The sequence below is a fragment of the Scyliorhinus canicula genome, chromosome 15 (assembly GCF_902713615.1).
Source record: "Scyliorhinus canicula chromosome 15, sScyCan1.1, whole genome shotgun sequence".
NCBI classification, from domain to species: Eukaryota; Metazoa; Chordata; class Chondrichthyes; order Carcharhiniformes; family Scyliorhinidae; genus Scyliorhinus; species Scyliorhinus canicula.
In genome coordinates this window covers 25514917-25536941 of record NC_052160.1, presented here as the reverse complement: position 1 = coordinate 25536941, position 22025 = coordinate 25514917, and the positions used below count along the sequence as shown (strand labels likewise).

The 22025-nt window shown below is 45.9% G+C and overlaps 1 protein-coding gene across 5 annotated transcripts in view; it reads left to right on the top strand.

Moving 5' to 3' along the window:
* Window positions 1-21980, top strand: part of eef2k (eukaryotic elongation factor 2 kinase) — a 69912-nt gene extending 47932 nt beyond the window's left edge. For all 5 annotated transcript variants that reach the window (XM_038819293.1, XM_038819288.1, XM_038819289.1 and 2 more), the window contains 6 exons: window positions 2507-2560; window positions 3843-3983; window positions 4912-5100; window positions 8361-8485; window positions 12779-12957; window positions 19851-21980. In XM_038819293.1, coding sequence (XP_038675221.1) covers window positions 2507-2560; window positions 3843-3983; window positions 4912-5100; window positions 8361-8485; window positions 12779-12957; window positions 19851-19960 — 798 coding nt within the window. In that variant the 3' untranslated portion in view covers window positions 19961-21980. The remainder of the gene's footprint in view (window positions 1-2506; window positions 2561-3842; window positions 3984-4911; window positions 5101-8360; window positions 8486-12778; window positions 12958-19850) is intronic.
* Window positions 21981-22025: the final 45 nt, after the last annotated feature.

Genomic DNA, 22025 nt, shown 5'->3' with positions numbered 1-22025 from the left:
AATTTGATTTTCTCCATTTGGAGAGATTCCGAGAGGTCGGACAGCCAGTCGGCAGCTTTGGGTGGTGCTGCTGACCGCCAGCCAAACAGGATTCTACGGCGGGCGATCAGGGAGGCAAAGGCAAGGGCGTCCGCCCTCCTCCCCAGGAATAGATCTGGCTGGTCTGAAACCCCGAACACCGCCACTATCGGGCATGGCTCCACCCTCACCCCCACCACTTTGGACATAGCCTCGAAGAAGGCTGTCCGGTACTCCACAAGTCTGGGGCAAGACCAGAACATGTGGGCGTGGTTAGCCGGGCCTCTTTGGCATCGTTCACATCTGTCCTCCACCTCCGGGAAGAACCTACTCACACGGTTTCTTGTTAAGTGGGCTCTATGTACCACTTTTAGTTGCGTCAGGCTGAGCCTTGCGCAGGTGGAGGTGGAGTTGACCCTATGCAGTGCTTCGCTCCAGAGTCCCCACCCTATCTCAATCCCCAGGTCATCCTCCCATTTCTTTCTTGTTCCGTCCAGTACGGTGTCGTCCCTTTCTACCAGTTGGTCATACATGTCGCTACAGTTCCCTTTCTCTAGGATACTTGCGTCCAGTAGGTCTTCCAGTAGTGTCTGTCGTGGCGGTTGTGGGTACGTCCTTGTCTCCTTTCGTAAGAAGTTTTTGAGCTGCAGGTACCGTAGCTCGTTCCCCCTGGCTAGCCGAAATTTCTCTGTCAGTTCGTCCAGTGTTGCGATCCTGCTGTCCATGTATAGGTCCCTGACTGTCAGTGTCCCTCCGTCCTGCCTCCACCTTTTGAAGGTGGCGTCAGTCAGTGCTGGTGTGAACCTATGGTTGTTGCAGATGGGAGCCTTGTCCGACATTTTGGTCAGGCCAAATTGCTGCCGCAGTTGGTTCCAGGATTGGAGGGTGGCTGTCACCACTGGGATGCTGGAGGAGTGTTTTTTGGGTGGGGCTGGGAGTGCTGCCGTGGCGAGGGCCCGGAGGGAGGTCCCCATGCAGGAGGCCTCCTCCGCACGCACCCACTTGGCTTCTGGCTCCTGGATCCATCCCCTTACTCGCTCGGCTGTTGCCGCCCAGTGGTAGAATTGTAGGTTCGGGAGGGCTGGATTTTGTTTTTTGTAGGACCTTCTTTGGGATCCTAGCATTTTTACCCCCCCCCCATACGAACGCCATGATAAGTTTGTCCAGCGCTTTGAAAAGGCCTTGAAAATGTAGATCGGAATGGATCTAAACAGGAAGAGGAACCTGGGCAGTACGTTCATTTTGATCGTCTGGACTCTCCCCGCGAGGGAGAGTGGGAGTGTGTTCCATCTTTGCAGGTCCTTTTTTGGATGTCCAAAATTAGGGGGCATAAATATAAGATAGTCACAATGGGCGGGATTTTCCACACAATCAGCCACGATGGATGGTCCGCCATTGGCCAGCGGCGGAATCTTCTGGTCCCACCTTTATCAATGGGGTTTCCTGTTGAATGCACCCCATGCCACTGGGAAACCCGTGGTGTGGGTGCACTGCTAGTGGGACCAGAGATCCCACCGGCATGAAGGCCAGAAAGGTCTGGCCAATATATCCAATGGGGAATTCAGGAGAAATTTCTTTACCTAGAGAGTGGTGAGAATGTGGAACGTACTACCACAGGGTGCAAGCACTAGCACAGGTTCGCTGGATTGAATAGCCTGTTCCTGGACTTTGTACAACTATATATTTTTTTTAAATTAGAGTACCCCATTTTCTTTGTTCCAATTAAGGGGCAATTTTAGCATGACCAATCCACCTACTCTGCACATCTTTGGGTTGTGGGGGGAGAATGTGCAAACTCCACACAGACAGTGACCCAGGTCCTCATTGCCGTGAGGCAGCAGTGCTAACAACTGCACCACCACGCTGCCCCTTTTGTATAACGATATTATCCCTTTTAAATCCACGTTGTCTGCTCTTTCAACAGGGTCTCCCAAATCCCACCTTATAATGACTATGCTGCAGAATTTCAAAACTGCAAAGACAAATGAATTACAGTATTGCTGGCACATAATGGAAATCTGTAGCTGTCCTAAAAAAGCTGTTGAGGCTCTGGCTTAAATTAAAATCTTCAAACCTGAAATTTGAGAGACTTTAGTGAGGCAAGAAGATTGAGGGTTGTGGAAACAGCTGCTAGAGCAGACCAATCAAATTGAATGGTGAAACAGGTTAGAGGTGCTGAATGGTGACCTCATCTTCCAATCATCAGGAATCCATTGATTTATTAGTTATGCATAATTACATAACTTTGGGAGAACAGCTCCTAAATGAAGCACTTGCTATGGTCATAATTAATAACTTATTTTAAAACCAGCGTTTCTTGCACAGACAAAGAGTTAACAAGTGCTGACCTACATGTTGTTGGTTAACAAGTGTTATAGTACACACCTTATATTGTTAGAGAATATGTTCAGTTTTAATTGCAACCAAATGTATTCTTAGAAGCCTCTGCCACTGCTGTGATGTTTTTTTATTTTACAATTCTGTTTAGATTAATGCAAATATGCGAAGGTATTGCGAATCCGATGAAGACAGTCTTCGAAGGGTATGTAGTGCTGTATGCCACCCGAAGATTATGTTCATCAACATCTTTTGTGACTTTCAGTTCTCTTCCAGTGTACAATATGTCCCTTTGATGCATTAGATATGTATGTTTTTGTTGAAAGTTTCTTTTTTATTTAATTCTGTTTCTTTACCTTATTGTTCTTCAAAATGGGAAAAAATGCAATCCCCAATATGTGCCAACCCTTAACGGTCCTCAGATGCAGTCATAGGACTCAGCCGGTGATCATGCATGATTGCTTGGTCCCTGCATTTTATTGTGTTGTGTGCATTTTAATAATAATGCATGATTTATACAGATATGGCGCAGAAGGTTTCCCCCATTTGCCCATTAGGTATAAGCAGCACCAGGTGTAATAGTAAACGATGCAGGCCAAAAAGGTGCAGGTTTGAGATTTGATCCCTGGTCTGTATTGAGTTACCGGTTTTTAGCTGGAGTTGGAGGTGATACAACTGTTTCCACTCTAGGGTCAGGGAAGGGGTAAAGAGCCAGTGGTTAGTAAGAATTGCTTGTGTGTAGATGCTATGTGAGGACAGGACTTATTTTCTCAAGTAGCCTTCTAATGCCCACTTCCACGTTCAAATGTGTAGAGTTGATATTTATATTTATATATATATTTTTTTAAATTCCAATTTTGGGGCAATTTAGCATGGCCAATTCACCTACCTTGCATTAGGTTGTGGGGGTAAGACCCACGCAGGCACATGGAGAATGTGCAAACTCCACACGGACAATGACCCGCGGTCGGGATTAAACCCGGGTCCTTGGCGCCATGAGGCAGCAGTGCTAACCACTGCGCCACCGTGCTACCCCGAGTTATTGATATTTATGTGACTGTGTCACAGCCACAGCTGGCTCCTGCAAAAGAGGGAGGAAGAAAATGAATGAAAATAGTTATAATCCAAATAATTCCCTGAAATTACACTTGTGTATTCTAGCCTGGCTATTGGTCTCACTCTGGAGCTTGTAGGGCTTTGACTTGAATCTGTGAAAGCAGAAGGTTCATTTAATGTCATGGGTGTGGAATAGCTGGCTTAGACAATTGAAAATTAAATGGTTTTACGCTGTGATTGAGTTTGCAAATGTGATTGCAATAAAGGTCTGCAGTGGACAGGATACAACTTGTAAAACAAGCAATCTGTTTCCTAAATCTGATGAATGAATGCTTCACTATATGCAGATTGACAATGTGCAGGCTGATGCATTTTGTTGACAGAAATTCAAAGCCACTGCATTTACGTAGAGTGTAATTCTTATCATTCAGGATCACCACAACGAAGACAAATGGAATCAATACCACACGTCCAGGGCTTACATGCATCGGCCTTCCTGTGTCGCAGTTGAGGTGGAGCGACTAAATGCCATCAAGCAGGAAAAGAAAATAGGGAAGTCAATACTGGGCAAGGTAATTGCAACAGGGAATTCCAACAGGGAATCTTCTGGCCTAAAGATTGAGGAGTCTATTTTGCACCGTTCAGTATGGTAAATAGTACTTAGGCAACACAAGTTGCAATATTGTTGGTTATTGGTACAGACTATTTAGCAGTTCCAGACCACCAATATAAAGCACAACATTGTGATCAAGGAGCTCGATGAGTGGAAGTAGACACAATATACCCCGATCATGTGTTTCTTAGAGGCCAGATTGTACAGCATTGGCATCTTGTTGGCTGCTCCTCCTCTTGTTGTGGGCCTGGATGAAGTGACTTTTTCTTTGCATTCTCACCCTTAACTTTGCCTCATTTCCATAGTACTAACTATATTGGGGAGGTTGGGGATTATAGCTTAACTACCATATCAATCTCTGTGTCTAACTGCAGAGTTATGAAAGTGGATGTGATTAACCTCAAGTTTGCACAATTGTCTTCAATCGTCTCTCTCTGCTACAGTGTACGGAATTAGATTATGATCACCCAGTCACTGTCCTCAATCATACAGTTCAACTTGACTCGGATGACTTTTCCTTCCTTATATTTAATTGTTATCATAGGACAGCATGGTGGCGCAGTGGTTAGCTCTGCTGCCTCATGGCGCCGAGGTCCCAGGTTCGATCCCGGCTCTGGGTCACTGTCCATGGGGAGTTTCACCCCCACAGCCCAAAGATGTGCAGGGTAGGTGGATTGAACACGCTAAATTGTCCTTTAATTGGAAAAAATGAATTGGGTACTCTAAATTTATAAATACATAAATAAATTGTTATCACTTTAACTTGTGTGTTTGGAAGAATTATAACAGCCATTAGCTGTTTGCTGGAACAATCCATACACCCTTGCCTTTCCTTGTCTTCTGGCTTGCTGTAAATCACAAGCTAATTAATTACATTTCCCATACAGGTTCATTTGGCTATGGTGCGTTATCATGAGGCTGGTCGATTCTGTGATAAACTGGAAGAATGGGATCGCAAGTCTGCTATCTTCCATCTTGAACATGCTGCACTTTGCGGGGAACTGGAAGCAATTGTTGCACTTGGCCTAATCTATCTGCAGTTGCCTCATCACATCTTAACAGATGTCACTGTGGAGGTATGTTTGTTACTCTATCAACACAAGATAGCTGTGAAGCAGAGTTATGCGTGGCATTATCCACTGGAGTGCTGAAATGGAGGATTCCCCTCTGGTCACGAGCATTGGTTTTTAAAAAATGGAATATTGACTGCTGGGTCTTTCCATACCGTTGAAGATTATTCTTTCTGACCATTCAAGAAAAGTTTTTTTTTAAATCCAGAGAGGTTAGAATGTGGAGCACGTTATGCCAAGGAGAGGGTGAAATGAATAGTGCATGATTTAAGGGATAACATGAGTGGGAAAGGAGCATAGCAACGTAAAAAAATAGTAACAGAAATAGGTGATGCAATCCCTTTGAACCCGCCATTCAGCAAGATGATGGCCGATCATTTGAATAAACTTCACTTTCCTGCCCTATCCTTTGATTCTTTTAGCATCCAAAAGTTGATCTATTTATGTCTTGGGCATCCACAGCTCTCTGGGGTAGAGTATTCCAAAGATTAAAACTCTTTGAAGAATTTTTCCTCATCTCCCACCAAAATGATTGTCTCCTTATCCTGAGACCAGCCTTTATTTCTACACACTCTGCCTGGGGAATCAGCACCTACCCGGTTAAGTCCTCTAACAATTTTCTCTGTTTCAATGAGATTGTTTTCATAAACTCTTAGAGAATTGAAGTTTGTAGGTTAACCTTCTCATCCCAGGAATCAATGTAATAAACCTTTGTTGCACCTCCTCTATCCTCATTAGATACAAATCCATAAAATCTCTACAGTGTAGAAGGAGGCCATTCAGCATGTCGAGTCTGCAGCGACCCTCTGAAAGAGCACCCTACCTATCCCACTTCCCCATGCTATCCCTGTCACCCCACCTAACCTACAGATCTTTGGACACTATGGGGCAGTTTTAGCATGGCCAATCCACCTAACCTGCACATCTTTGGACACTATGGGGCAGTTTTAGCATGGCCAATCCACCTAACCTGCACACCTTTGGAATGCAAATTTCACACCGTCATCAAGCCTGGAATGGAACCCAGGTCCCTGGCACGGAGACAACAGAGCTAGCCATTGTACTGCCAAAATTGTACACCGCATTCCAGCTGTAACTGCATTGCAAGACTTCCTTCCTCTTTTGCGCTGCAAACCCCTTGCAGTAAAGCAATGCATCCGGAACTTTTTGTCAGTGTGACCCTGTTTTAATGCCCCAGATTTTGCATGACCCTAGATTTTGGGAGGTACAAGAGTTTTTGAATAGTGGGTGGTGGTCTTCACCTGACTTTCTTTGCAGCAGCAATCGGGCCTCAAAAGGTCTGTCTGTTAAAAGCAGGCCTGCAAATAGAAAGAAAACAGAGTATTTAATGGATCCTTGCAGCCGTTAGCACTCGGTCTGAGCTCCACGGCAGTCACTGATGCCAAGGAATTTCCAAAATCTCGTCTCATGACCCCACTGGGGGTTGCAGTCCACAGTTTGGGAAAGTTCTGCTAAAGATTAGCATACAATTTGTCTTCACAATAGCCAACTGTACTAGAGGGTTAACTTTATATTTTGTGTACCCGGACATCCAGATCCCTTTCGGTTCCAACATTTATTCCTCCTCCACATTAAAAAAAAAAGTGTCCTCTCTTCCCATCAAATTGGAATGATTTCACACTTCTCCACATTATTCTACATTTGCCAACTTTGTGGCAAATCACTTAATTGGTTCATATTCCTTTTGAGTCTCTTATTGTTCTCCTCACAATTGCTTTTCTACCTAACTTTGCACCATCAACAAACCTGGTTTTATTACACCCTTAGTCTGGTTTATTGATATAGATTATAAATAGCTGAGATCAAAACACTGATCCTTTCAGCATTGTACTAATTACAAAGTAGGGTGGCACAGTGGGTAGCACTGTTTCTTCACAGCACCAGGGACCCGGGTTCAATTCCCGGCTTGGGTCACAGTCTGTGTGGAGTCTGCATGTTCTCCCTGTGTCTGCGTGGGTTTCCTCCGGGTGCTCCGGTTTCCTCCCACAAGTCCCAAAAGACGTGCTTGTTAGATGAATTGGACATTCTGGTTTAGGGGCTGGTTTAGCACACTGGGCTAAATCGATGGCTTTTAAAGCAGACCAAGGCAGGCCAGCAGCACGGTTCAATTCCCGTACCAGCCTCCCCGAACAGGCGCCGGAATGTGGCGACTAGGGGCTTTTCACAGTAACTTCATTGAAGCCTACTTGTGACAATAAGCGATTTTCATTTCATTTCTGTAGTCCCCCTCAGTGTACCCGAACAGGCGGTGTAGTGTGGCGATTAGGGGATTTTCACAGTAACTTCATTGCAGTGTTAACAATGTAAGCCTGCTTGTGACACTAATGAAGAAGAATAGATTATTATTCAGTGCCATTCTGAAAATGACACTTTGCTGTTGGTTAGTCACCCCAGTGCTAATATGTCCATGCTAGTCCCATGAGCCCTAATTTTGTGGAACAACAAAGGGAGGTGGTGCTGTGGTGGTATTTTCACTGAACTAGTAATCTGGAGATCCAGATCAAAATCTGGGGACTCGGCTTTGAATCCCACCATGACAGATAGTGACATTTGGATTCCATAAAATTCTGGAATTAAAAGTCTGGTGAAACCATTGTCGATTGTCACAACCCATCTGGTTCACTAATCCCCTTTCGGGGAAGAAAATCCGCACATAACTCCAGATCCATAGCAATGTGGTTGAATCTCACAATAATCGCCCTTCCACATAATCTCTACAAACCCCCCCCCTCCCCCCCCCGGGCTTCCTGGCTCACCTTCCCTGCCACCCCATTCCTTCTCCCTGCTGACTCTCCTGACATCAGTCCGATAGGATTCTGCATAGTGGTTTTAGAGGGAGAGGTGAACAGTATGGGGTTGACGGGGACGAGAGGGGGTGGGGGGGTGGGGGGTGGGGGGCTGGAGAGAGAGCGGGTGGGGAGGCGCGGGTGCTGCTTGAGCATTGTCAGGAGAGGAGTGAACATTGTGGTGATTAAAGTCACCCACAATTATTGCATTAGCCCTGAAGCACGCTCCTCTAATTTCAAATTATACTCTGTCCAACAGTACAGTTTCTGTTAGGGGGCCTGAACGTACACACGGAATAGATGGATAGGCTGATAAAGTGAGTTAATGAGTGGGGTGGGTCCAAGTGGAGCCAGCATGGACATTTTGGACCAGGTGGCCTGTTTCTGTGCTTTAGAATTGATGTAACTCCATGTAAATTTGTAAGATCAATTAAAACAAATCTATAATTCTACGATTAGGATACTGAACAGAATCGGCAGTGTGGCTTTGACTACTTATTGATGGGTGCCGAAGCAGGAGATCGTCCATCCATGATTCTTGCAGCACGAGCCTTTGATACTGGCATCAGTCTGGGTCCCAACAGGTGCAGCACCTCTTTTTTTTTTCTATCCATGTTTTATTACTGAAAACAGTGTCATTGTGTTGCAAAAACCTGTTTAATTGGAATAGAAGGGGGGGGGTTGAGAAACATTGCGAAGCTTTGCAGAGAATGAATGAGTCCTATTACTTTTCTCCTCATGTTGAGCGACTGAAAAAGATTAGTGTAGAGTTTAATTAATATTCATATGCTCTGTTTGAATATAATTAAATTATGTATATATATATATTTGCTTGAAAGTCTAGGCATCAGATCACTAACAGGATCAGCTGTGATGCATTCTATGGTCACATAATTTTCCAGCACTCACCATCTGAAATTGCACATGAAAACTGGTCTCTTGAGCAAGGTACCTGACAGAGTACAGTGCTTCTGAAACTGCCGGAAAGGAGAAAGCTGGGGGGTTTGTGGGGGGTGGGGAGAGGTGAAACCAAAATTCTCTGTGAATAAATGAATGAAAGGGAAAGACGGTCACTGATGGCATTTGGCGAAACAAGAAACAAAGTGGAGAGTAAAGAGGGAGGAGGTTTGTTCATTTAACATTAACAAATGAAGACCTGATCAAACAGACCTTTCCTTAAAACATGTATTGTTCAATCAGTCGGTTAGAATGAGAGAGGAATGCGGTAAAGTGAGGAATTCTATAAAGTGCTGTAGTCAGCAAGGAGCATTGAACACTCTTCATGCGTCTGGGCTGCGAATTTCCTTCACGTTGCTCCTGCTCCGTCGTCATAACTTTATTGGAAGTGCGATGGAAGCCCTACTTATGTGTATAATTGTGTGAACATGTTGTAGCTGTACAGTCGGTGTAGTTCAGGCAGCTTCAAGGTTACTCCCTCTCCTTGTATTATACCACTGGGACAAATGTATATAAACAAAATCATCTGGACTATAAACTGTGTGTTTTGGTCGGGTGCCTGACTAAACTAGATAAGGAGAATCTATTTATGATCTGTGTGGTTTTAGGACATACAGTTCACATGCTTTCTCCACTGTAACTGAGTTTCTATTTATGTAAAAGAAACAATCGGGACATGACCTATTCTCTCTCTCTCTCTCTCTCTCTCTCTCTCTCTCTCTCTCTTCTCCCCCCCCCCCACACATCTGTTTTTGTGGGGGTGAGACCCCAGACAGACTCCGGGGGGGGAGGAATGTGCAAACTCCACACGGACAGGGAGCCGGGATCGAATCCGGCTCTTCAGCATCGTGAGGCAGATGTGCTAACCACTGCGCCACCGTGCTGCCCTAAGACAGAACATTGAGTTGACAGGCTATTTGAACCTTGAAACCCGGCAGGAAAACTCAATCCTTTGTCTCTCCCAATGTCCGTGTACTTGTCAGATGAGTCTGCTTAGCATCAATCAAAGGCATGAATCTAGGCTGATTATCTTTTACCCATCCCCTAGCCCAGAGCCATTGCAGCAATTCATAACTATTAACTACAGGCCCAGTTGAGATCAAATTACCCAATGATAGATTGCCTTACTTTTTTTAGTGCCTTTTATTCTTTTTTAAAAATAAATTTAACTGACCCAATTCTTTTTTTACAATTAAGGGACAATTTAGCGTGGCCGGTCCATCTACCCTGCACATCTTTGGGTTGTGGGGGTGAGACCCATGCAAACAAGGGCAGAATGTGTAAACTCCACACGGGCAGTAACCCGGGGACAGAATCAAACCCAGGCCCTCAGCGCCGTGAAGCAGCAATGCCAACCACCGCATCACTTGCCGCTTTATTTAGTGTCCTTAACGTCTCAAACATAATGGCAAAAAAAAGGATAATAAACCAAAAGGGTGACACAAAAAGGTTAAAAGTTGTGGATTTTAAGGAGCATTTTGAAGGAGGGAAGAAACCAAGAGGCTCAGGGAGGGAATTCAAGAGCTTGGGCCTGGATGGATGAAGACACTGTTGCCAGTAATGAGGCAAAGGAAGTGGGAGATTAACACAACCAGAGTTTGAGAAGTGCAGAGTTCAAAGAGGCTGAAGGTTACAGAGATAGGGAGGAGTGAGGCCATGGAGGGTCAGCACAAATTAGGGATCAAGCCATTGATAATCTGGGATTGTTCTCCTTCGAGGAGACAAGTTTACTTGGAGACCTAATAAAGGTATTCAAAATCATGAGGGGCTTTTGCTGGAGCAAGTAACAAGAAAATGTTTCCTTTGAATCCCTACAGTGATCGAGGAGGCCGTTCAGCCTATCAAGTCTGTACCAGCAAGGGTGGCACGTGGCATAGTGGATAGCACTGCTGCCTATGGCGCTGAGGTCCCAGGTTCGAAACCCGGCCCTGGGTCACTGTCAGTGTGGAGTTTTCACATTCTCCTTGTGTCGGCATGGGTCTCACCCCCCACCCCAAAGATGTGCAGGTTAGGTGGATTGGCCATTGATAGGTCTATACTTTGGTTAATATATCGTATGTGTCACCACACTTTATATATTACTCAACAGATCTTGAAACTGAGCTTAATGCATGAAGTAAATTGTCTTTTATTCAGTTAGTTTCCGATGTCTCTTGATCAAGTCAGTTTTCTTAAAGTTTGTTTTGTCCAAGCAAATACAGAGTACTGAGTCAATACAAATTACTGCTCTTGATCATTTCTTCTAATTGAATACACGATACAGAAAAGTTGAAAATAAATAAAATGACAGAGTAATTTCCAGAATGTGGGTGGGAGAAGGGAGGGTTTTAGACATTTAGAAGAAACTCATGGGGTCAGAGGAAACGCAGACAGAGGAGCTGAAACACAAATGGGAAGAGGAGTTAGGAGGAGAGATAGAGGATGGTCTCTGGGCAGACGCATTGAGCAGATTTAACGCATCCACATCATGTGCCAGGCTCAGCCTGATATAGTTTAAGGTCGTTCACTGGGCTCACATGACGGTGGCCCAGATGAGCAGGTTCGTTGGGATAGAAGATAGGTGTGCGGGAGACCAGCAAACCATGTTCATATGTTCTCGGCATGCCCGAAGCTTAGGGGATTCTGGCAGGGGTTTGTGGAAGTCATGTCCAAGGTGTTGAAAACAAGGGTGGCACCGAGTCCAGAGGTGGCGATTTTCGGAGTGTGGGAAGACCCGGGAATCCAGGAGGAGAAAGAGGCCTTTGCCTCTCTGGTAGCCCGGAGCCGAATACTATTAGCTTGGAAGGACTCAAAGCCCTGAAGTCAGAGACCTGGCTATCTGACATGGCTAGCTTTCTCTGTCTGGAGAAAATCAAGTTCGCTCTGAGAGGGTCAATGTCAGGGTTTGTCCGGAGGTGGCAGCCGTTCGTCAACTTCTTTAGGGAAAATTAACTGTCAGCAGAGACGGGGGGGGGGGGGGGGTTGGAGTTTAGTTTAGTTTAGAGTCGGGTGTTAGGAAAGGTGGGACCTGTGAGGGAGGAAGATGTCTTTTGCACTATGTTTATATTTGTATGCACACTGTTTCTTCTGTTATTGTTATAAAACCATAAATACCTCAATAAAATGTTTATTTAAAAAAAAAATGAAAATAAACAAAATGGCGGTTCAAAGCGAAAGTGCAGAAAGTAGCTTCAGAAATTGAGATGATTCCGGGATGAATTGTTCAAAACCGGCAGCTACTTTTTAAGGTTATTGTTATCACCAATGCCTCCCCTTTCTGGCTGTGTTTGGGTTAAAGTAATTACACAATTCAATTCGATTGAGATGTCTATCCATCAAATTTTAATATGGGGTGATTGAAAAACGTCTCTGTCATGAAGCCTTATCCGTTGTCATGAAAACTGTTTCTGGCAATGTAGCCCAGACACTTGAATTCCTTGGTCTGTCTGGCCTCATTATCTTGACGTCTCTCATGGGATTCAGCAGTTTTTTTTACTGTCATGCTTGAAATGTGGGTTTTTAAGAAACCATTTTAAGAAGCCATTTTAGATCTTGGGTCATTTATTCCTTTAAACTTGTTTAAAAAGGTGGTTATAAGGCAGCACGGTGGCACAGTGGTTTAGCCCTGCTGCCTCACGGCGCCGAGATCCCAGGTTCGATCCCGGCTGTGGGTCACTGCGTACGGAATTTGCTCATTCTCCCTGTGTTTGCGTGGGTTTCGCCCCCACAACCCAAAGATGTGCAGGTTAGGTGGATTGGCCACGCTAAATTGCCCCTTAATTGGAAAAAATGAATTGGGTATTCTAAAATTTAGAAAACTAAGGTTCAATTAGAAAAAAAATAATTCTGTCCTTTGGGTCAGTGCCACACTGGGGTCTTAATTTATCGCAGCCTGCTTATCCATGTGTAAATGTGGCAGCTTTTTTCCATTGGCATTGCAGAACTCAAGACTGGAAGCAAGCTTTACATTGGTACACTGCTGCTCTAAACATGACCGAGTACGATGAAGGTGGAGAGTATGATGGCACAGGAGATGAACCTAAGTATTGTCTCCTTGCTCGAAAGGCAGAGATCCACATGACCGGAGGGTTCGGTGTGGAGCCAGACCCACAGAAAGCAGGTAAAATGAATATATTGACATTTACCAAAGTGAGCAGGAAATAAACTAAAATGGCCACCGTCTGACATCAGGTTTCTTTTATTTTTTTAATGGGATGTGGGTGCCACTGGCAAGGGCAGCACTTGTTGCCCATCCCTAATTGACCTTGAACTGAGTGGGTTGCTGGGCCCCTTCAGGGTCATTGAGTCAAACACATTTCTTTGGACCTTGAGTCACATGTAGGCCAAACCGGAGTGTGACAGATTTCCTTCTCTGAACAGCAATAGTGAACCAGATGGGTTTTTAACCATGATCATTGATAATTTCATGGTCACTGTTACTGAGACTGGCTTTATTTCCATATTTAAGAAAAAAAATTCTACCAGCCACCAGAGTGGAATTTGAACCCATGCACCCAGGGCATTAGCTTGGTCCCCTGGATTACTAGTCTGATGACATTACCACTATGTCACCGTGTCCCCATAATGATCAAATCACAAAATCAGATGTGTAAGTCTATCCAACTGCTATTTTTCTACTCTGAAGTAAGCTTTTCTTAAACTTAGATTACTAACCTCTTAGAGCCCTACAATTCTCTGAGAACTCTGCACTTCTCCAGCTATGGCCTTTGATGCATCTACAATTTCCTTCACCTAGCAATTAGTTCCCATGGGCGGAATTCTCCGCAAGGCCCGACGCCGTCGTGAAACCTGGAGAGGTTCACGACAGCGTCGGAAGCCTCTCCCGGCCCCCTATTCTCCCCTACCCGGGGGGATAGGCGGGCCGTACCGGGAAACTCGGCGGCCGGGCCTTGTCCCTGGCTTCAAGGCCCGGCGCGCCAAGAATGACACCGCGGCGGCGCCTAATGACGTCAGCCGCGCATGCGCAGATTGGACAGCTCAGACCCGTGCATGCGCGGTTGCCGTCTTTCCCCTCAGCCGCCCCACAAGACATGGCGGCTTGATCTTGCGGGGCGGCGGAGGGAAAAGAGTGCGTCCCCTTGAGACGCCGGCCCGACGATCGGTGGGCACCGATCGCGGCCCCGTCCCCTCCCGAGCACGGTCGTGGTGCTCGATCCCCGATTTCTCCCCCCCCAGGCCCCACACTTACCTGGCGCGCCATGTTCACGACGGCAGCGACCAGGTGTGGTTGCCGCTGTCGTGAACAGGTAGGGAACGGCAGGTCGCTCGGCCCATTCGGGTCGGAGAATCGCGGGCCGCCGTGAAAAACGGCGGCCCGTGTTTCTCCGAGCGGCGTGTTGGAAAACCGGACACGCCATTTTGGGGGCGGTGGGAGAATAGCAGGAGGAGCGGGAGCAGACCTCCCGCTATTCTCCCACCCATCGTGGTTGCGGAGAATCGTGGTCCATGTCTTTGGCTTCCTAGGCCCAAGTTCTGAGATTCTCCTCCTAAATTTCTCTGCCCCTCTCTTTTTGTAAGAAGTCTTACACCAGGTTAAAGTCCAACAGGTTTGTTTTGAATCACCAGCTTTCGGAGCACAGCTCCTTCCTCAGGTGAAGTGCTCCCTTAAACCTACCTTTTTGATCAAGGTTCTGCACGCCTGTCCTTGTGTCTGAGTGTCCTGTTTTAATTGAAAACGGTTCTACAAAGTACCTTTGGACATTTTACTACGTGAAAGATGCTATATAAATCTGTGTTGTTAAATTTGGAGCCTGTTGGGACTTTATGTTGTGTAATACCTATTTGACAAAAATGGCTGCCCAATTTCGAATTGCCACAGAATCTGAGATGGCAGTAGGGGATTGGGTGTAGATCTGTCTTCAGCACTGGTCTGAGTTCTGAAGCAGAGTCTACACTAAAGTAATCCTTCTCCACTCACTTCACAGATGCCATCCGACCTGCTGTGAATTGCCAGGATTTGTTGCTGTTTTGATATTTGACATAACTTTGTTCAATATTCTTATGAACATTACGATCCCGGTCCAGACACCAACAGTTGTTAGGATACCGGACAGAAACCCCAATGTTTAATTTGTAAGACTGAGAACAGGATACTTCCTGGAGTGATTCCATGCACAAATAGGGTTAGGATGTATTACAACAGATGTTATTACTAATAGTTATAAACTAACTTTAACATAATAAAGAAAATAGCTTAGAATTGCCAGTTAAACAATGCTTACCAATGAAATAAACTCCCCGTGTTTGTGTGTGTTTCACCCCCACAACCCAAAGGTGTGCAGAGTAGGTGAATTGGCTACGCTAAATTGCCCATTAATTGGGAAAAAAAGAATTGGGTACTCTAAATTTAAAAAAAAAACAATGAAATGAAACACTAATTTCCAACTGTTATCTTTTATCTCCACTCAAGCAAAATCCATGTCAGGTCAAGATCCACTTTTAAATACAGTTAGCAGTCAGGAATACTTGCTGCAAAGGGATGTTTTGGATAAACTGCTTTGAGAGAGATCATTAAGGAACCAGCTTGCAGATTCTTACCTGTGTGAAACTGCTATTTGACCTGGCAACCTTTCCAGAAACTACAGTTTATGTTCAAAGGCAAAATCTTTGTTAACTGAACTACTTTGAGAGAAACAGACAAATCAAAACTGAACTCTAAAACTCAACACATGACTGCTTCAACCCCTGGCTCCTCCAATTAACTATGTATCATCTTACAAAGTTAAACACAATGGGCGTGATTCAACCAGAAGTGTAATTTTGGGCAGGTTTGTCGGGATGTTTCCCGTTGGCTTTTTGGGTGAGATTCACACTGGTATTCACCCACTTAATTATTTTTTTGGGGCCTTGGGTAGTTTCACCCCGGTCCAGAAATTGTTTCTGCAGTGGGGAGGCGAACTCGCTGGTGAGACCGGCTCCTTGGATATTGGGACACCATTTTGAAAGGGTGTCTCGGTCTCTAAGTGAGTTTGAGGGGCCCCCACCCATGACAAATGCCCTAACCCCCATAGGCATGGACATTATAATCCTCTCCACCCCCCCCCCCAAAAACCATGTGAAGACGCCGTGCTATGAGGTCGCTGAGGGTCCCCCTTTCTTGGACATGGCCCCCATCAGGCCACAACCCTTGGCAGTGCCAACCTGGCAGCGTGGCAATGTCAGCTCATCACCTGGTCAGTGCCATTGGGCACCTGGACAGTGACTGGTTAGCACTGCCAGGATGCCCGATTGGCACTGCCCAGGTACCAGGATACTGTCCTGCCCTGTCCCCAACCACCTGGGGGGGCTCCAATGGCCTCTGAGACCCCAAATGGCAATCATAACTGGTCTCCACTTGGACCAGTACAAATCGGCGCCAGGTTGAGGCCTCATCAGTGCGGCCGGTGACTCCCGGGCACCGGGTGAAAGCAGCCTTGAGATAGCTGCATATATTTTAATGAGCCAAATGACCCATTTAAGTATGATTATCTGGATCACACCCGGCAAGGGCATGATCCAGATCGCGTCATGTATAGCGAGTCAGGTGGCTTACAATCAGCCTGGTACGAAGTCCACTTTGGGCCTCTCCTGGGATTTACCCATCCCGGGTGTTGCCGGGTGCAATACGGTGGCTGAATCGTGCCCAATGTCTCTAATGATCTACTCCCCAGGGAACCTTCTTTTATAGAAACAAAATTCCATTAGCCGAACTTCAGTAAAATAATATACATGGTTGGAATGTATGATATTTTCATTTTTGCGGTACTTTAATTGCACCTCTGTAGCCAAAGTGTCTGTTTTTCTTGTAAAACAGGATATTTAAAAACATGACTACAGCAGTCACACACGCCATGACCCAGGCTTCCCCCCCAAGCAAACCTCACCTTCTCCAGGGTCAGAAATTCCAGCAGGTCCCCACGCCACACTGAGGCACAGGATGGAGAAGCTGACCTCCACCCCAACAAGACCCGCCTACGAGCAATCAGCGAGGCAAAGGCTAAAACATCTACCCCGCACCTGCCTGCAACTCTGGCCGGTTGAACAACTGGAGTATGGCTCCTGGGGGACAAGTGCCACATCCACATGTAGAATCCCCAAAATGGCGCTAAACACCGTTCTCCAAATTGTATCCAGTTTCGGACAGGACCAAAACATGGGCAGCACGATAGCACAGTGGTTAACACTGTTGCTTCACAGTGCCAGGGTCCCAGGTTCAATTCCCGGCTTGGGTCACTGTCTGTGCAAAGTCTGCACGTTCTCCCCGTGTCTGCGTGGGTTTCCTCCCGGTGCTCCATTTTCCTTCCACACGTCCCAAAAGACGTGCTGTTAGGTGAATTGGACATTCTGAATTCTCCCTCTGTGTACCTGAACAAGCGCCAGAGTGTGGCGACTAGGGGCTTTTCACAGTAACTTCATTGCAGTGTTAATGTAAGCTTACTTGTGACAATAAAGATTATTATAAAAAATATATGAACATGATTTGTGGGGCCCCTCCCACATCATTCACAGACATCCTCCACCCCTTCGAACAGCCGGCTCATCCTATCCACCTTAGCCTGAAACACGATCACATCACCACTATCTTCAGAGCCTCCCAGTCAGCCCACCGACCGTGAGACCCCCCCCCCCCCCCCCCCCCCTGCAATTAAACCCCACATACTCCTCAATCACCGTCCCTACCTTGTCACAGAAGCTCCGGTCCGCCATCAACACCACATCCATTCTTCACCCCGGCCTCTGGGCTGCCCCCTTCTCCAAAACCACATCCATCCAATGCAGAACGTGATCTGAGATCACAATTGCCAAGTACTCCGACCTCTTAACCCTAGCCAACAGCATCTCATCCACCACAAAAAAGTCAGTCCTCGAAAACACCTTGTGGACCAGGGAGAAAATGAATATCCCTATTCCTTTGGATTAAAAATGTCCACAGGTCTAATCCCCCGGTCAGCAATCGTGGCTGGGACCTGTCCACTTTCGGTTCCAATGCTATGTTCCAATCCCCCCCGACTATCATCCCGTGGGTATCCAAATCCATCTCCCAACACTCTCTTCACAAACCCCTCATCACCCCAATTGGGGCCATATTAGCTTGCCAACGCCACAAACCTCCTCTCCAAAGCACCTATCACTCTCGTGTACATTCCCCGCGCGGTCCACCACCACCGTCTCCATCTGAAACCTCACCCTCTCGCCCAGCAAAATCGCCAGTCCCTGAGCCCTACTATTGAACCCCGAATGAACACCTCACTCACCCAACCCTTCCCAAGCCTCGCATGATCCTTCACGCTCAAATGGGTCTCCTGCAGCATCACCACATCAGCTTTGGAAATAAGTGTACGAAAACTTTCTTCACCAGTCCCCTAATGTTCCATGGTGCCATTCTGACTGAAGATCTCTCAACCCCGTCCCACCTATCCGCCATCACCATTACCGCAGGCCTGGCCATCTGGCCAGGCCCACCCCTTCCTTTTGTTCCTGTCAGTCTCCCCTCACCGCGGCGGTGGTATTCAGTGGGGGGGTTTGTTCTTTTTTTTTGGGAGTTGGTTACCACTGACTGTTGGGGGTGGAGGGTGTTTGGGTGGCCTGGTTACCCCTTCAATCAGGAGCGTCCTTAACAGGTACTACTCCAATCAGGAACGTCCTTAACAGGTACTACTCCAATCAGGAACGTCCTTAACAGGTACCGCTCCAATCAGGACCGTCCTTAACAGGTACTACTCCAATCAGGAACGTCCTTAACAGGTACCGCTTCAATCAGGAACGTCCTTAACAGGTACCGCTTCAATCAGGAACGTCCTTAACAGGTACCGCTTCAGTCAGGAACGTCCTTAACAGGTACCGCTTCAATCAGGAACGTCCTTAACAGGTACCGCTTCAATCAGGAACGTCCTTAACAGGTACCACTTCAATCAGGACGTCCTTAACAGGTACCCGCTTCAATCAGGGAACGTCCTTAACAGGTACCGCTTCAGTCAGGAACGTTCCTTCTACAGGTACCGCTTCAATCAGGAACGTTCTTAACAGGTACCGCTTCAATCAGGAACGTCCTTAACAGGTACCCCTTCAATCGGGAACGTCCTTAACAGGTACCGCTTCAGTCAGGAACGTCCTTAACAGGTACCCCTTCAATCGGGAACGTCCTTAACAGGTACCGCTTCAATCAGGAACGTCCTTAACAGGTACCACTCCAATCAGGAACGTCCTTAACAGGTACCGCTTCAATCAGGAACGTCCTTAACAGGTACCGCTTCAGTCAGGAACGTCCTTAACAGGTACCTCTTCAGTCAGGAACGTCCTTAACAGGTACCGCTTCAGTCAGGAACGTCCTTAACAGGTACCGCTTCAGTCAGGAACGTCCTTAACAGGTACCGCTTCAGTCAGGAACGTCCTTAACAGGTACCGCTTCAATCAGGAAACAACTGATGACGACACTAATTAGCCCGGCACATCGAGCCAGCCACTTATCCTGCTCATCAATTAAATTCACTAAGTCAATGTTTTACCCAGGGGTGGGCAAACTACGGCCCGCGGCCAAAGGTCTTTATGCGGCCCACCAAGATCAAGTCATCAAAGAAAAATTTAAAAATTTTTAAAAAAATAATAATTTTTTTTAAAATAAGGTTAATGGGGGGGGGCTGTTGGGTTACTGGTATAGGGTGGATACGTTGACTTGAGTAGGGTGATCATTGCTCAGCACAACATCGAGGGCCGAAGGGCCTGTTCTGTGCTGTACTGTTCTATGTTCTGTATGAGGCGCCCAGAATCATAACCGGGTGAAGCGCCATTTTGAAAAGTAGAGAAAAAGAGGGCTAAAGGCAGGATGCCGCCGGGGGAAGCGCTGAGGTATATGCCGCATGCTAATTGGTTACAACCGGACTATTAATTAATATACTATGCGGCCCTTTAAAATTGTGAATTTCTGAATGTGGCCCTTGCACGGAAAAGTTTGCCCACCCCTGGTTTTACCTCTTACATTGTTTAACTTTGTGCTTTGCATGCTGTTCTATTCAGGTGACCTTTTCACAGAAGCAGCAGATGCAGCAATGGCAGCCATGAAGGGAAGACTCGCCAATCAGTACTACGAGCGGGCAGAGGAAGCTTGGTCCATGATGGAGGAATAAACCTTTGTTACTTGTTAAAGTCATTTGGGGGGACGGTTATTGTTTACTAAATGTCAAATGTCTTCCTTTTGTGCCTGTGCAGAATGCTTGGAATTTCTTCTTCTTTATTTTCAGCATTGCTTTGAGTGCCCGTTGTGAATGATCAGAACTAGTGCAAACTCTGGCTGAACAGCCCCCTTCTATGCTGTACTTCTATGATTCTTGTAATGTAGTGGGTCTGTGTTAATTTGTATCAGCTGTCTGCGGTAACATTATTGCAAACACGTAGCTGAGTTTGACAGCACTTTTTATATTCTTTGAGACGGTTAGGGCTATTTGCAGAGAAAGTGGAATTTTGTTATGATTATTGATCGCATCTGATTCTGCCCTTTAATGGTTGAGTTTTTTTTTTAAAAAGCACCTTCATGTTATTCCACTGCATCATTCTTCACCAAAAGAAGACAGCAGTACAGCATACTCAGATATTTCAGTTATGTTTACAAAGAACGAGGGTGTGGGCAAATGTGTGCAGGGCAGTTACAAGTTGAAGGGGCACTGTCATTGCAAAAACAAATTTATCAAATTTGGGTTTGCTTATAAACGCAGAACACAGTGACACATCTGATTGACTAACAGCATCGTGTCACTAGTTTACAGATGCCTCCAGTGCCTCCTGGCTGCAGAGCAGGGAGGTTACAAGGTCCATGATGGATGTTACTGACCCTTCGCACATCCATATGATGCTTAATATTTGTATATCTATAGTACCATAATGTATCAAAGCATCTATGACTGCTAAATCTCGAGGGGGGCCAAAATGGGTTTTGTGCCAGCATGATCTCGGTCTGAGATAATCCTTGCCCCTGGTGACGTGATCAGGTTCACGCCCAGAACCTGATTTCCATTCATTTAAATAGGTTTAAATGTACTAAATGGCTTTACGTCATAACCTCAGCCCACGATGGATCCTACTGCCGGGGTGGTCCTCAGTATCCATGCGGGGGTTGGGGAACTTATTTTAAATACAGAACTTATTTTAAATGCAGCCCTTTAAAGATGGCGTCCCAATTTAAGTGAGGCTGGCCTTGCCTGAGGAATGGCGCAAACCACACCCCCTGATTTTCTGGGAACTAAATGCCAGAAAATCTGGTCTGAAAACTCAGCTGTGTTTCTGGAGAGAAACACGCCAGCTTTCAGTCATAGCTTGACACTCTTGACAAATTTGGGCAAAATTCTGCCCTATGAATTACTTTAAGGTGCAATGATTGTAACGTGCACAATCATTTTGTGGTAAGAGTGTGTCTCATTAACTTTGGTGCTATTGGTTAAGGAAGGAATGTTGGCCTTTCAAAAGGTGCCAGAGGATCTTTAGCAACAGGCAGGCAGAGACCTCAGTCTACCAATTCATCTGCAGATTGTCACCCAACAGCAAACAGGTCCCATCATAGGCCTTAAAATCACCTAGCTTCAAGAAGGTTCCACCCTACGGCAGTGATGCAATATCACAAAGGTGGTCAAGGCAACTTGTGCCAGTTCCTGGGCTGTGCAAGGCACTGAGGTCTCAATTCCATTTTCAATAGCTGTAGAAGTCCAAGGGCCACTGCTTGAAGAGGAAGTCTTTTGTCCTATCCAAGTAGCCCCACGCTATACAAACACCTAGTGTGAAAATAATGCATTCATCTCTGCATATTCCTGGCTTTGTGAGTGCAAGTGCCATGTATTTAACCTATGAAGTACCCTCTCCCAAAAAAGCATGACAACTTTACTAAACCATTGAAAAGCCTATTCAATGGGCAATGACTAACGCACAACCGATTGAAACGTCTGTCATCATTTAAAAAATAATACTTTAACAAACATGTTCTGTGAATTACATTGCTCTAATGTTAACATAATCTTAGCTTGGCATCATTGATTGTATAATAACTGCAGTGCACTCCTGCGAATCAGCAAGCACTTACCAATAAAATGGAGGTGGTTTACACAGTTTTTATGCGTAATTTGGATGCGTTTAGTAAGAATAAATTTTTATTGTTTTAAATCTGAATTTATTGAATTATTTAAATCTTGCTATTTGTGCTGAATA